Source organism: Aethalodelphis obliquidens, unplaced genomic scaffold (genome assembly GCF_003676395.1).
Source record: "Aethalodelphis obliquidens isolate GAN/ISIS:26980383/991018 unplaced genomic scaffold, ASM367639v1 scaffold57, whole genome shotgun sequence".
Classification (NCBI taxonomy): domain Eukaryota; kingdom Metazoa; phylum Chordata; class Mammalia; order Artiodactyla; family Delphinidae; genus Aethalodelphis; species Aethalodelphis obliquidens.
Window position 1 is genome coordinate 12,496,390 of NW_020838001.1, and position 14,737 is coordinate 12,511,126.

Here is a 14,737-nt window from a genome sequence, read left to right on the forward strand (position 1 = left end):
TGGAGGTGCTATCATCCTGTTGAGAATGTGTAAACTGGAGTCTAGAAGCACAGTGGCTTTCATTTCGGGGACCAATTGGAATTGGTTGGCAGTGCCTGTCTGTAGGCCAGCTTGGGCTGAGGGAGAATTATCCATCAATTAGTGATGTCTGCTATGGGTGCAGGATGGGGTGTTGGTGCCACCCCTGCCACAAGCTCTTTGCTGTGGGTGTAAATAAGATGCAGGTGCTGTGTGAGGGTAGCTTTTGCCAGGTAGAGGCCCTGGGCTACCAGGTGAGGGGTAGAAGGAGCATCGGTGAGGCTCTGAAGATAAACAGGGACAACTCCGCAGCTGGGCAGAATCAATGTCAGGTGTAAGAATTAAGCAGTGGAAACTGGGACCTGTCAAGGGAGGTGAAAAGGGAGGTCAGAGGTTGCTCCTCTGAGTAGTAGGGGGACGGGGCTATCTGAGGTGCCCCGAGACTGTGGGAGGGCAGGAAGGTCTGAAGCCGCGGCTCTGGGGTGGGCAGGCAGGGAGGTCCTGGGACATCACAGTGGCGATCTGAAGGAGGTCTGTAGCTGCCCTCGCGGAGGTGGGGCGGGGCCCCTCCGGCCCTGATGGTGAGCCCTCTGCCCCACCACGTCCCCCACCAGACACCAACGTCTTCTACCACATCGAGGGCAGCCGGCAGGCACTGAAGGTCATCTTCTACCTGGATAGCTATCACTTCTCCAAGCTGCCCTCCCGACTGGAGAGCGGGGCCAGTCTAAGGCTGCACACCGTGCTCTTCACGAAAGGTGAGCCGCGGGGACGGGCTGAGTGGGGCCCACTGGGGATGGCCGTGCACACCGGGAGCCAAGCACCTGCCCTCGCTCTTCTTCCTTCACAGCTCTGGAGAACATGGAGGTGCCGCCTCCTCCAGGCAGCCAGATGGTGGAAGATTTGCAGCAGGAGATCAATGCCCAGTCCCTGGAGAAGGTTCAGCAGTATTACCGCAAACTCAGGTATCTGCATGGGCTACATGATGGGGCCAGGATTCTGAACACTGTCACGGGGAGTGAGCATTAGCGTGTAAGGCACCAGACGGGCCCCCAATGCAGGGGCGGGCAATGCCCTTTCTTGAGCATCTACTGTGCGCCAGGCCCTCTGCCTACACGAGCTCATCAGATTCTCACAGCAGTCACTGGCAGCCATTCTAACCCACTTTGAAGATGAGGAAGCTGATGTCCAGAGAGCACACCCAGCTTGCCCAAGTCACGCAGCTAGACTGGGTCTGCCTGGCTTCAAAGCAGGTCCTTCCATCTCGGCGGAGATGCCTGTTTCATTCTGCATGGGGGTGGGAGCCGGGACAGGGGCCCTGGGATTCTTGAGCCTGTGAGTGAGGGGCATGACTCCAGAGCCTCGGCCCTGCTCAGGGGAGACCCCCAGAGAGAAGAAAGAGTAGGGGTCACATCCGCCAGGAGGAAGCCTGGGGCCCAAGGAGGCAGCTCCCACTACTGCTGCCCCCATCCCAGCCCGTTCCTACTTCTGCCTCACCTTCTCCCTCCATGAGGAAGGTGGGCTGAGAATTAGGAGACGGGGTTTCAGGGTGTGGTAAGGGCTTTACTATTTGGAAATGGGAGAATGATGCTTTCATATGTCTGTTCAGGGAAAACATCTTCCTGTATTATTATAACTGGCATCTCTCTGGATCATTCGATGCCATCAATCTGCTCTGTGCCATTCGCTGAATATTTTAAAAATTGCCACTGTAATCATTCATTCATCTCTTCTTTCATTCAGCACCTGTCACTCAAGGCCTTCCATAGCCCAGGTTCTGTTCTGGGTGCTCGCTTAGGAGTCAACAGTGACCAAACAAAGCCTGTTCTTCATGGAGGGTAGATTCTAGAGCTGCTGTGGTCTGGCCCACCCCCTGTTTTGTCAATAAAGTTTTATTAGCACACAGCCACGTACATCTGTGTGTGTATCGTCTCTGGCTGCTTTTGTGTTGCAACAGCAGAGCTGAGTAGCATCTTCACAGAGACTGGTCTACACAGCCTAAAATATTTACTCTTTGGCCCTTTACCAAAAAAGTTGGCCGAGCGCTGTTCTAGAAGGGGAGATAAGCAATAACCCAGTAAACAGAGCAGTGTGACGTGTCAAGTGATGAGGGTGCTCAGAGGAGAGACACAGCAGGATGGGAGAGAGAGTGGGGTGTCGGTGCTGATTCTGACGGCCAGTCGGGGGGAGGTGGCATTTGAGGAGTGCCCGGGAGGCCCCCTCCTGCTTCCCCCAGGGCTGTTGGAGGAACAGGTGACTGTGGGTGTGGAGAGCTGTGCCAGCCGCTCTTAATGATTTGTTTCCTCCAGTTGTTGGAGGGCAAAGAGGCTGCGGCTGCAGTGGGGCAGGGGCTGGGAGGACGGTGGGCGTGGCGGCCCTACCCTCACCCCCGTCTTTCTCTCTCAGGGCATTTTACCTGGAACGGTCTAACCTGCCCACGGACGCCAGCACCACAGCGGTGAAGATAGACCAGGTGTGCCCTCCTTCCCCTCACCTGCCGTGGAGCTTGGGCAGGGCTGGGGGTTCGTGTGGTCAGACAGGGCCCAGGGTCACACCCCAGCCAGAATCCTGGCCGAGATGCCCCAGAGGCCTCTGCCGTCCCTCCTCCCGGAAGTCTTCTGTGATAACTCCTTCCCCATTCGAGAAATCCTGACATCTTCCCCACCTGCTTCAGAACTCCTTAGATGATGTATTCTCACTGGCACCCACTCACCTGTGCCTCTTGCATCTCCCTTGTTCATTGCAGCATCTCTCTGAGGCTGGAGCCTCACACCAGATGCGGCCATGCAGTGCTCTTTTTGTGTGTTTCCAATTTGTTGCCAGCATTTAAAAGTCAAAAGATTTCCTGCAAAACGGAGGCTTCTAGTTTATCTTTAGCAGTGGGAATACCTGGCTGTCTGGGCCACATTCCTGCGTGTTGCACTCGGCCTTGCGGGGGCTGTGTCCCCCCGCCTACTGCTGCATGCTGCAGGCCTTTCCCCCTCTGCCCAGGCTCTATCAGGCCTCGATTTCTTTTTTTTTAATTAATTAATTAATTAATTTGGCTGCATTGGGTCTTCGCTGCGGCACACGGGAGCATCGTTGCAGCGCTTGTTGCGGCGCGCGGGCTTCTCTCTAGTTGTGGCGTGCGGGTTTTCTCTTCTCTCATTGTGGCGCGGGCTCCAGAGCGCGTGGGCTCTGTAGTTTGCGGCACGCGGGCTCCAGTTGAGGCGTGCGAGCTCAGTAGTCGTGGCGCGCAGGCTGAGTTGCCCTGCGGAGTGTGGGATCTTAGTTCCCCGACCAGGGATCGAACCTGCGTCCCCTGCAATGGAAGGCAGATTCTTTACCCCTGGGCCACCAGGGAAGTCCCTGTCAGGCCTTGATTTTGACAGTGGTTTTGGGGCTCCTGGCCTCGGACCGCGAGGCTGGGCTCCGAGAGAAGGGCTGGGCACAGCCCTTCGGGAGTTTGTATAGTAGTCTGGCTGGCAGAGTCTTGAGCCGACACAGGAAGCACTGGCCAGTGTTCTGTGCCTGCACAGGCGACGCAGGAAAGGGGAGGTGGGGCAGAGCAGAAGGGAAGGCTGGTCCTGGGGAGGTGCTGCTATTTGGAGAGGACAGGAGTGGGTATTCGCTGAGGCTTGGTCGTGGGCGCACCTGGGCAGGTGAAGAGAATTAGATGGGAGGGTTAGGCCTGAAATATATCGTGAGCAGAGGAGGTGAGCCGAGAGGACAGCTGCTGTAACGGAGCTGGATTGGAGGTGATGACGGGGAGGAAGGACAGGTGGGGGCCTCCTCCGACCGTCCGGGTATGTGTGCCTCGCAGCTGATCCGCCCCATCAATGCCCTGGACGAGCTCTGCCGCCTCATGAAGTCCTTCGTCTACCACAAGCCCGGTGCCGCTGGGAGCTTGGGCGCCGGCCTCATCCCCATCTCCTCCGAGCTCTGCTACCGCCTGGGGGCCTGCCAGATGACCATGTGCAGCACGGGCATGCAGAGGTGTGCGGGCCTCTGGGCAGTTTGGGGGCCCGGGACGGGAGGACGAAGGCCAGGTTTGAATCCCGATTCTGCCGCTGCCTGTTGAGCCCAGACGAGGCCGTGGCTGCCCCCGCCCCCCACCGAGCCTCAGTTTGTCTGCTGTGAGATGGGACCTCGGGAGGAGGTGGTCCGCGGAGGGCTGCTGCGCTTCCCGCTTCTCTCACCCTGGTTGGCGTGACTGAGCGTCTCTGCAGCCTGGTTCTGCTGGAGCATCCGTTCAACATAAGCAGGAATGATCGTGCCTCTTGGCTGGGGCAGATCTGGACACTTTCCCACTTCTGTCCTCTGTCCCTGCTGCTCTGATTGGGGCCTTGGGGGCCGTGGGGGGCTAGGCAGTCGCCCCCGTCTCACCTGCCGCCCCTGTTGCTGCCCCCCTGCAGGAGCACCCTGAGCCTCTCCCTGGAGCAGGCGGCCATCCTGGCGCGGAGCCACGGGCTGCTGCCCAAGTGCATCATGCAGGCCACGGACATCATGCGGAAGCAGGTGAGGGGCCCCATCCCCCGGGGCCCCACCAGGCTGCGTGCAGGGCACCCAGATCCGGGCCCGGTGGACACAGGGAGAGGTGGACTCACAGCGCGTCTGGGGACTGGGCTGTTGCCCATCTCCCCATCTAGAGGGCTGAGGATTTCAGCTCCCATTATGCCCACCCACACCCACATGCTTCCTCGAGCGCCCTGGACTCCGTGAGGAGGCAGCCCAGGGCCTCACCGTGCTTTCTTCCCAGGGCCCCAGGGTGGAGATTCTGGCCAAAAACCTCCGAGTCAAGGACCAGATGCCCCAGGGTGCACCGCGGTGAGTGGCTGTCCCTCCCCGTCTCCTTTCCTCTCCTCCCTTCTGTGAAGGCCAGGACTTGGGCTGGGCTTCACCCCAGACAGACCCGCTGGTGTTCAGATGGGGCTTCCCCTCTCATGTACGGGACCCCATTTGGGAAACAACAAATACGACTCAGTCTGTTACCTCTCAGAGCTCCCACTTTGGCTGGGAAAGTGAGGCAGGGCCCCCACAGTGAGCCATGGGGCAGTAATTTGTGTGCCCCCCACCGGCTCACCCACCACCCTTCTCTGCCACCCTGCTGCCCTCAGAGCCCTCAGCCCACCTACCTCATCCTGTCCTCACGGCCCATAATCTCCACATTGATGTCAGACCTTCTCGTGGTACTGTGTGCAGCCCCCTTTCCCAGGAATAACTCATTATTGTGCGTCCTCCCTCTCCATCCACACTGCCCTGCTTTGCTGTTGACATAGGCCCACAATTTTTTTTTTTTTTTTTTTGCGGCACGCGGGCCTCTCACTGCTGTGGCCTCTCCCGTTGCGGAAAACAGGCTCCGGACGTGCAGGCTCAGCGGCCATGGCTCACGGGCCCAGCTGCTCCGCGGCATGGGATCCTCCTGGACCGGGGCACGAACCCACGTCCCCTGCATTGGCAGGTGGACTCCCAACCACTGCGCCACCAGGGAAGCCCCAGGCCCACAATTTTTAAATAACTTTTTAATTTTGAAATAGTTTGACTATCTGACTATTTTGAAATAGTTTGACTCACAGGAAGTTGCAAAAAATGTACAGGGAGTTTCCATGTGGTCCTTCACTCAGCTCCCCCCGCCAAGAATAATGTCTCATGTAACCACAGGACATTGTCAAGACCAGGAAACGGTGTTGGAGCAATACAAGAACTCATACAGATCTTATATATGTTTCACTAGTTTTTGCATGCACTCTCTTAGCCCTCGATATTATTATTATTATTTTTAGGCCACGTGGCATGGCTTGTGGGATCTTAGTTCCCCGGCCATGGATTGAACCCGGGCCCTCAGCAGTGGAAGTGCGGAGTCCTAACCACTGGACTGCGAGGGAATTCCCCTCATTACTTTTACTTTTTTATTTCTAATTTTTATTTTTTGGCCTCACCGTTTGGCATGCGGGATCTTAGTTCCCTGACCAAACCCGTGCCCCTTGCAGTGGAAGCATGGACTCTTAACTACTGGACTGTCAGGGAGGCCCCTCCCCTCATTACTTTTAAATACTTTTATATGTCGCTTCCCCCGCTCCAGGCACCACTCTAGTATCTTTGCCTATATTAACTTATTTGCTCCGAACAACAACTCTGTGAGCAAGGTACTATCACTATCCCCCATTGGCAGGTGGGGACACTGAGGCCCAGAGAGGTTAAGTATCTTGTCCAAGGTCACACAGCTAGCACACAGAACCACAGAGTTGCGCTTCTGAACCCAGCCATTCCAGGCCCAGAGGCCACACTCCTGACCACTGTGCCACCTTGCTTCCCTGTCTTGTCTGTGTCACCACAGCAGCCTCCTGTCTGGTCCCCCTGCCATCATTCTCCCCACAGCAGATCTACCGTCTCCCCTGCTTGAAACCCATTAGTGGCTCCTTCTTACTTGAGGGTAGAGCTCAGAATCCTCCCAATGCAGAAAGAAAACCAAGGTAGCTCCCCACGTGCTGCAGGGAGAGGCCCCCAAGATATATTAAGTAAAAGACTCCAGTGGCAGAGTGCTGGGTCTACTTTGCCACCATTAGCGTGGAAAAATGCACACCCACCCACACAAGGATCTTAACATAAACATGCGCACATATATGTGTCTGTTTTTGTAAACCCCTTGCCAGTCTGGAGGGAGCAAGGCTCCTGTGGGGCGGGGACTGTACCACTAGGGGAAAGTGGGTGGCATCAGTTTTTCACCCTGCATCTGTTTACACCTGTTGAGTTTTGTTTTCTGGGCATGGATTACACGCTCACATAGATCACATGTTGCAATAATAGTAATAGGCCTCGGCCTGCCTGGCTCGTCCTCATCCTCTGCACCTCCACCCACCAGGCTCTACCGCCTCTGCCAGCCGCCGGTGGACGGAGACCTCTAGACACTGAGGTGCCTGGTACTTGGCTGCGTCCTCTGGAGCTGGGATTTGGGAGGACACAGGGGGCCGTGTGGCCTTCTCCAGAGCTGGCCCGAGACCTCCTCTCCTGCCTGCTTGAAGATCTGTCCGGCCTCCTCCATCACCTCCTGGGAGGATAAGCAGTGCCCCCACTCCTGGATGAGACGGTGGATCAGCCCTGGGCTGGCATGTTCTTCACACTTCGGCCAGAAGCCCGAGGGGTGCTGGGGACCCACAGAACTGATGGGTGCAGCCAGGGCCTGCGCTCCGGCCTGCAGGTCCCCAGAACACAGGGGAGAAGTCACGGGCACTGCAGCTGGAGGCCCGCGGCCCCAGCTCCCTCGGGATGGCTCAACCTGCACTTTGGAAACCTCTGGTTTCCTTCTACGTCCACATTCCAGGCGACCACATGTGTCTGCTCTTCTTCCTCACCTTAGCTTCCAGATTCCCCCCTAACCCTGTACTAATCTGCCCGATGGACTCGGAGAAGCCGGGCCTCTGCCGTAAAGACAGAGGGACAGGGCACAGCGCCTGTTACCAAGAGGACGGTCGGAAGCCACACCGGCTTCCGCCATCAGCGCCATTGGAACTCGAGCCATCAGCCCTGGGCACGAGATTTGCTCTGACTTTATTTATACGGCGTGAACTCTCTATGGTTTATTTTGAGGTTTTTATGTTGTCGTTGGTATCGCTGAGATTTTTTTTTCCCCCAGGTTGCGTGATTATATATTTGACATTTTAAATTTCAAAGAAAGCTATATTGTCTAACAGGGGACCAGCATAAGGTAGTATTGACAACTTTTCCCAGTTCTACTAAAAAAAAAAAGAAAAACTAAATTATTGAAAAGTCAAAAGATGTCAGTATTTCATCTTTTTAATATTAGGGTCTTAAGCTGTGGCTTACAGGTATCGACTAGGGTTCCTTTTCCCACCCACCCTCGGTTCTCCAGCAGTTGGTCTGTATCAGGGTGAATTACTTTGTTCTTTGAACAACTGGCTACAAGGGTTTGAGAGGTGGCTGGGCCAGGCCTGGGGGCTGGAGGGGGTTGAACCATCCATTGGAGAGGCAGCCCCACCCTGGTGTCTGTCCTCTGCAGGTAGAAGGGCTGCCAGGAAACACTGAGTGGTACCTTCTGTAATTTATTTTTTGATGTTAGCTCAGAGCAGGGCATTTGGGACTTCTCAGCCAGCTAGAGAGACAGGAAGCTACCCTGCCCACCTGGGCACAAGGACCCACACAGGATCCCCCCTCTGCCCCCCCCCCCCCCCAGCAGTTTGTCCCCTCTAGGTTCTGTTGCCAGCAGGGAAATGTCACAGCTGGGACAGAAGGGAGGAGTCTTTACAGCCTTGGCTGATGGGTGAAATCAGGTGTGGGTTTCCCGCTGCCCTGGAGGCTTGAAGACCCATCAGCATCTTGGCCCCGTGCACCCCCAGGGGCCGCCTTCCCTCTCTTGCCACCCTGCACCAGATTGCAAGAGATGGGCTTGTTGCAGGACAGAGACGGCACAGATACAAACGAGGACCCCATGGCAGAAACGGAGAGGGGCCCCCGAGGGCAAGGGCATCGTGCACTGGTTTACTTTGAAATGTACAGATCTTCTCATTCAATTCATGATAGATTTTTTATTATTATTATTAAAAGTCGGTTCATAATACAAAGATCCTGATCTGTGGCGAGTTCCTTTGGGGCCAACCCTGGTGGCGTGGACGTGGCTAGGCTGGCCAGCGTCACAGGCGGAGTGAGCAACGGCTTTGAAGATGGGACGGAGGATGATCGCTTCGATACCGTCAGGGTTCTTGAGGCAGCGATCCCTGCTCAGTGAGTTACCACTCTGAACCTCAGTTTCCTTCTCTAAAATGGCAGAGTATATATATTCCCTCACAGGGGACTGGCGAGGAATACCCGAGATTGTACCGCGGCTCTGCCATTCAGGTGTGCCAGGAAAATTACTGTCTTTATATGTATTTCACCTTTATTTTGGATTCTCAGTTCCTATTTCACTGTGATGGTGGAAAAATGTGACTGTTCTTCCAGGCATTCCCTCGCCTCCTTTTGATGTCATGCTAGGACTCTCTGTCTCACATGTGCCTGCGGATTAGAGTGGGTCTGAGGGACGCGCCATCCTCCGCCCCAATTTGCAAGGCCCGTTTGGTCCGGAATCCACTGGAGTGGAGTTCCAAGTACTCAACACGAGGTTGCGCTGGTTCCTGGCCAATCAGAATCCACGCTGGCCGCAAACGGACCAATCAGAACAGACGCCAGCACAGATGCTGTTCCTGCCCACCGGGACCTGCGATCTCGGTCCCATGCTGAGAGCGCCTTATCACCGGCCCAAGCCCGAGCCATGTTTATGAAGCTGCCTGAGTCCATCTGCCGAGTCAGAGAAATCTCATTGCTGGGCCGAGTTGGCCTGCAGACCTGTTTTGCCAGGCCTGCCCCATGCCTTTCTCCGTCTCCCTCCCTCCTTTCCTCCCCACTCCTTCATCCCGACCTCTTCCCTCCTTCGTTTCTTTCCCTCCTTTCCCATGCTTTGGAAAACACTGACCTCTATGAAAGGCTTCTTTCGGGTGCCTTCCTCTTGAATGCCCCCCACTATCATGGCCACACTTGGGACTCCCCTAAGTCCTGCCATTTTGGAAGAGAGCCCCTTCTCTTTTAATCTCTTTTCCTTCTAAACTACCTGTCCCAGAGCTCATTCTCTCCAGGCCCAGACTGGGATCCTCCCAGAGAGAGAGCCTTGTGTCTTTCAATTACAGGTTTCAAAAGACTCAACACTATAATCGACGAGAGTGAATCCTGGTGGGATTTCGGGCACAGTGATGGACTGATGTTTTGGATTGTCTGAAGCCAGTGTTTGGATACAGGGAAAATCACTCTAAGGGGACAGCCATCAGCTCGATCTGTATTTGGGGGTCAAACAGGGAGGATTTGATGCCTTCCTCCAGGCAAATACTTTTACAGGAAGCAGGAATGTCTGCCTGTTCTGCACCCTGAGGGCCTGCCATGAGAAAAGTGAGTTCTCCTGCGGTGATGGACAGGGGCAGCTTTGGTTTAGGAGCTGAGAAGTGGGGTCTCTGAGGCCTTGAGCGAGTCACATTCCTTCTTAGACAACAGAGCTGCATCAGCAAACAGGGTGGAAGCCCAGGGCTGTTTCTTTCTCTGGAAGGCCTTTCTCTCAGTACAAAGTGGAGTATGAAGGGCTGCTTACAGCAGGGGGGTGTTTTGTAAGAGACAAGAGGTCTCAAACTGGCAGCCAGTGGACTGAAACTTGGAAATTGATGTGGGTTTTGTTTTTGTTTTCCCGATATGGTGTTTTTATAATTTTGAACTAGACCCTCATACTTAAGAACCAGCAGCTTTTACTTCCAGATTCTGATTTGGGGTTTGTCTTGAAAATTCAGAAGCTCTGGTCCCAGTGGCCCTTGTGGTACCACGTGTCCTGCCTGGTCACATATCCACTGGAGCTGAGGAGTGGCCACTGCCTTTGGGCAATGTGCCAGCTTTCCATCCCCCACCTGGCCCAACACACTCCTTTACCTCACCTGCTCGGCTACAGGATGGCCCTGCCAGCGCTGGCCTCTTGACCATTCAGATCTTCACCTCTGGAGTTGCCATGGTGATGTTGGCTAAGAGAGGAGCTGGTGACTAGGAGTTGCAGTGCTGACCAATGGAGCATCAAGAGGTGGGTGAATCCCCGCAGCTGATGAGTCTCTCGAACCCTGGTTCTCTGCTCCCTTTGAGCCTCAGAGCTGACTCGGATAATGTCCTTTGGTGTAGGTTGTGTTAGGGGCCACTCAGGAAACCAAAGGTGGGATGGAGTGTTCTGGCCACTTTGTGATTTTATCTAAATTTAACTGTTTATATATTTACCATCTTCCTCTTCCATCAGTGAAGCACCCTGAGAGAAGGAGTCACATCAGTCCTGTCTGCTGTGTCCCAGTGTCTGGCCCAGTACCAGGCATCCGTGAACCATGGCTAAATAAAAGAAAGAAGGCTCATAACTGTTAGAGCCAGGAACCCACACCCCAGCTGTGTGCGGCCAAGGCACATGCCTCCAACCACATGCTCTGCACCTGGCTTTGTTCCGGGACTGGGCTGGATTGTTGACAACTGGGAAGGCCTGGGCTGAGACCTTTGAAGTCAGATACCCTCGCCTGCCCCCTGACCTGGCAGGCTGCTGTACTTGCGGGAAGTCACCATCTCTCTTAGAGCCTCAGTTTCCTTCTCTGAGAAATGGAGACGTTCACACCCAAATTTAACTTTCAGGGGATATATGCCATGCCCTATCTTTCCAGCAGATGGCGCTAGGGACCGTGTAGTGCCCAGAGATTGCGGTTATCTGGGTTTGAGTCCAGCCGAGTCCTGCCTACCTGACTTCCAACCCAAGCACTTGTTCCTGGGTGCCCACATTTGGGATAGAGGCAGCCTGGAGGCAGGGGCTGGGACTGTTTAGATGATGGGTACCGGCCCCTGCCCTTATGGGCTGGGCTTGGCCTAACTTGGTATGGGTATTTTATTTTTGTCTATTAAACATTTTTTTAAATTTCTCTTTCTTATTTTTATCTCTTTCCTCTCCATTTTCTTTCCTTCCTAACTTTTTAGTTTTTTTTTTTTCCTTTGTCCTGTAACATATGTCTGTGAGCTGCTCTCTGTTTTTATATTCTCTTCCCTTGTGTGCTTTTCCTTCTCTCCCTTCTTTCTTCCCTTGCAACTGGATGTATGAGAAGGATGTGAAAGACCCTTGTAAACTGTAAAGTGAAGTGCTCATGAGGGCTGTGACCAGGAACCTGCAGTTACTAATGTCCACCCCTCCACTGCCGTGAGCCCTGACCTGCCTGGAATCGCTGACCACCAGGTGGCGCTTTGGACCAACCTCTGAGGGCAACTGCAGGGGCTTCGGTTTTAAGTCCCCAGGGTTTTGGGGCTTTGAGGGGAGGTGAATCAGAAAACCTACCAAAAAGCTGCCCCTCTCTGGGCACTAGTAACATCCCTGGAGGGTTGGGAGGAGGAGAGGACAGCAGGGCCCAAGTTAGAGTCCCCTGATGAGCTATGTGACCTTGAGCAGGGCCCTGTCCTTCTCTGTGCCTCAGTTCTCCCACCTATGATGAGAGGACATACAATTCCTCAAAAAGGACTTCTGGTCTTCTAGCCAGCCTGTCCTAGTCTTCTCTGAAGGACCAATAGCAATGTTCAGAATCTCACGTATTTTCTTTTGAATTTTATTTTATTGTATTTTTTAATACAGCAGGTTCTTATTAGTTACCTATTTTATACATATTAGTGTAAATATGTCAATCCCAATCTCCCACTTCATCCCACCTCACTCCCCCCCAACTTTCCCCCCTTGGTGTCCCTACGTTTGTTCTCTACATCTGTGTCTCTATTTCTGCCCTGCAAACAGGTTCATCTGTACCATTTTTCTAGTTTCCACATATATGCGTTAATATGTGATATTTGTTTTTCTCTTTCTGACTGACTTCACTCTGTATGACAGTCTCTAGCTCCATCCATGTCTCTACAAATGACCCAATTTCTTTCCTTTTTATGGCTGAGTAATATTCCATTGTATATATGTACCACATCTTCTTTATCCATTTGTCTGTCAGTGGGCATTTAGGTTGCTTCCATGACCTGGCTATTGTAAATAGTGCTGCAATGAACACTGGAGTGCATGTGTCTTTTTGAATTATGGTTTTCTCTGGGTATATGCCCAGTAATGGGATTGCTGGATCATATGGTGATTCTATTTTTAGTTTTTTAAGGAACCTCCATACTGTTCTCCATAGTGGCTGTATCAATTTACATTCCCACAAACAGTGCAAGAGGGTTCCCTTTTCTCCACATCCTCTCCAGCATTTGTTGTTTGTAGATTTTCTGATGATGCCCATTCTAACTGGTGTGAGGTGATACCTCATTGTAGTTTTGATTTGCATTTCTCTAATAATTAGTGACGTTGAGCAGCTTTTCATGTGCTTCTTGGCCATCTGTATGTCTTCTTTGGAGAAATGTCTATTTAGGTCTTCTGCCCATTTTTGGATTGGGTTGTTTTTTTTTTAATATTGAACTGCATGAGCTGTTTATATATTTTGGAGATTCTTTGTCCGTTGATTCATTTGCAAATATTTTCTCCCATTCTGAGGGTTGTCTTTTCGTCTTGTTTATAGTTTCCTTTGCTGTGCAAAAGCATTTAAGTTTCATTAGATCCAATTTATTTATTTTTCCTTTTATTTCCAAAAAAGATTTTGCTGTGATTTATGTCAAAGAGTGTTCTTCTTATGTTCTCCTCTAAGAGTTTTATTATTTTTGTGTGTGATGTTAGGGGGTGTTCTAATTTCATTCTTTTACATGTAGCTGTCCAGTTTTCCAGCACCACTTATTGAAGAGACTGTCTTTTCTCCATTGTATATCCTTGCTTCCATTGTCATAGATTAGTTGACCCTAGGTGCGTGGGTTTGTCTCTGGGCTTTCTATCCTGTTCCTTTGATCTATATTTCTGTTTTTGTGCCTGTACCATATTGTCTTGATTACTGTAGCTTTGTAGTGTAGTCTGAAGTCAGAGAGTCTGATTAGTCTAGCTCTCTTTTTTTCCCTCAAGATTGCTTTGGCTATTCGGAGTCTTTTGTGTCTCCATACAAATTTTAAGATTTTTTGTTCTAGTTCTGTAAAAAATGCCGTTGGTAGTTTGATAGGGATTGCATTGAATCTATAGATTGCTTTGGGTAGTATAGTCATTTTCACAATATTGATTCTTCCAGTCCAAGAGCATGGTATATCTCTCCATCTGTTTGTGTCATCTTTGATTTCTTTCAGCATTGTCTTATAGTTTTCTGAGTACAGGTCTTTTACCTCCTTAGGTAGGTTTATTCCTAGGTATTTTATTCCTTTTGTTGTAGTGGTGAATGGGATTGTTTCCTTAATTTCTCTTTCTGATCTTTTGTTGTTAGTGTATAGGAATGCAAAAGATTTCTGTGCATTAATTTTGTATCCTGCAACTTTACCACATTCATTGATTAGCTCTAGTAGTTTTCTGGTGGCATCTTTAGGATTCTCTATGTATAGTATCATGTCATCTGCAAACAGTGACAGTTTTACTTCTTCTTTTCCAATTTGGATTCCTTTTATTTCTTTTTCTTCTCTGATTGCCATGGCTAGGACTTCCAAAACTATGTTGAGTAATAGTGGTGAGAGTGGACATCCTTGTCTTGTTCCTGATCTTAGAGGAAATGCTTTCAGTTTTTCACCATTGAGAATGATGGTTGCTGTGGGTTTGTCATATATGACCTTTCTTATGTTAAGGTAGGTTCCCTCTACATCCATTTTCTGGAGTTTTTTTTTTTATCATAAATGGGTGTTGAATTTTGTCAAAAGCTTTTTCTGCATCTATTGAGATGATCATATGGTTTTTCTTCTTCAGTTTGTTAATATGGTGTATCACATTGATTGATTTGCATATATTGAAGAATCCTTGCATCCCTGGGATAAATCCCACTTGATTATGGTGTATGATCCTTTTAATGTGTTGTTGGATTCTGTTTGCTAGTATTCTGTTGAGGATTTTTGCATCTATCTTCATCAGTGATATTGGTCTGTAATTTTCTTTTTTTGTAGTATCTTTGTCTGGTTTTGGTATCAGGGTGCTGGTGGCCTCGTAGAATGACTTTTGGAGTGTTCCCTCCTCTGCAATTTTTTGGAAGAGTTTGAGAAGGATAGGTGTTAGCTCTTCTCTAAGTGTTTGATAGAATTCACCTGTGAAGCCATCTGTCCTGGACTTTTGTTTGTTGGAAGAGTTTTAATCACAGTTTCAATTTCATTACTTGTG

At 51.4% G+C, this 14,737-nt stretch overlaps 1 protein-coding gene across 2 annotated transcripts in view; it reads left to right on the forward strand.

Annotated features, from left to right (window-relative positions):
- Positions 1–8,576, forward strand: part of PREX1 (phosphatidylinositol-3,4,5-trisphosphate dependent Rac exchange factor 1) — a 197,820-nt gene extending 189,244 nt beyond the window's left edge. For both annotated transcript variants that reach the window (XM_027087075.1, XM_027087076.1), the window contains 7 exons: positions 633–776; positions 869–983; positions 2,425–2,491; positions 3,821–3,993; positions 4,413–4,515; positions 4,757–4,824; positions 6,860–8,576. In XM_027087075.1, the coding sequence (XP_026942876.1) occupies positions 633–776; positions 869–983; positions 2,425–2,491; positions 3,821–3,993; positions 4,413–4,515; positions 4,757–4,824; positions 6,860–6,902 (713 nt within the window). In that variant the 3' untranslated portion in view covers positions 6,903–8,576. The remainder of the gene's footprint in view (positions 1–632; positions 777–868; positions 984–2,424; positions 2,492–3,820; positions 3,994–4,412; positions 4,516–4,756; positions 4,825–6,859) is intronic.
- Positions 8,577–14,737: the final 6,161 nt, after the last annotated feature.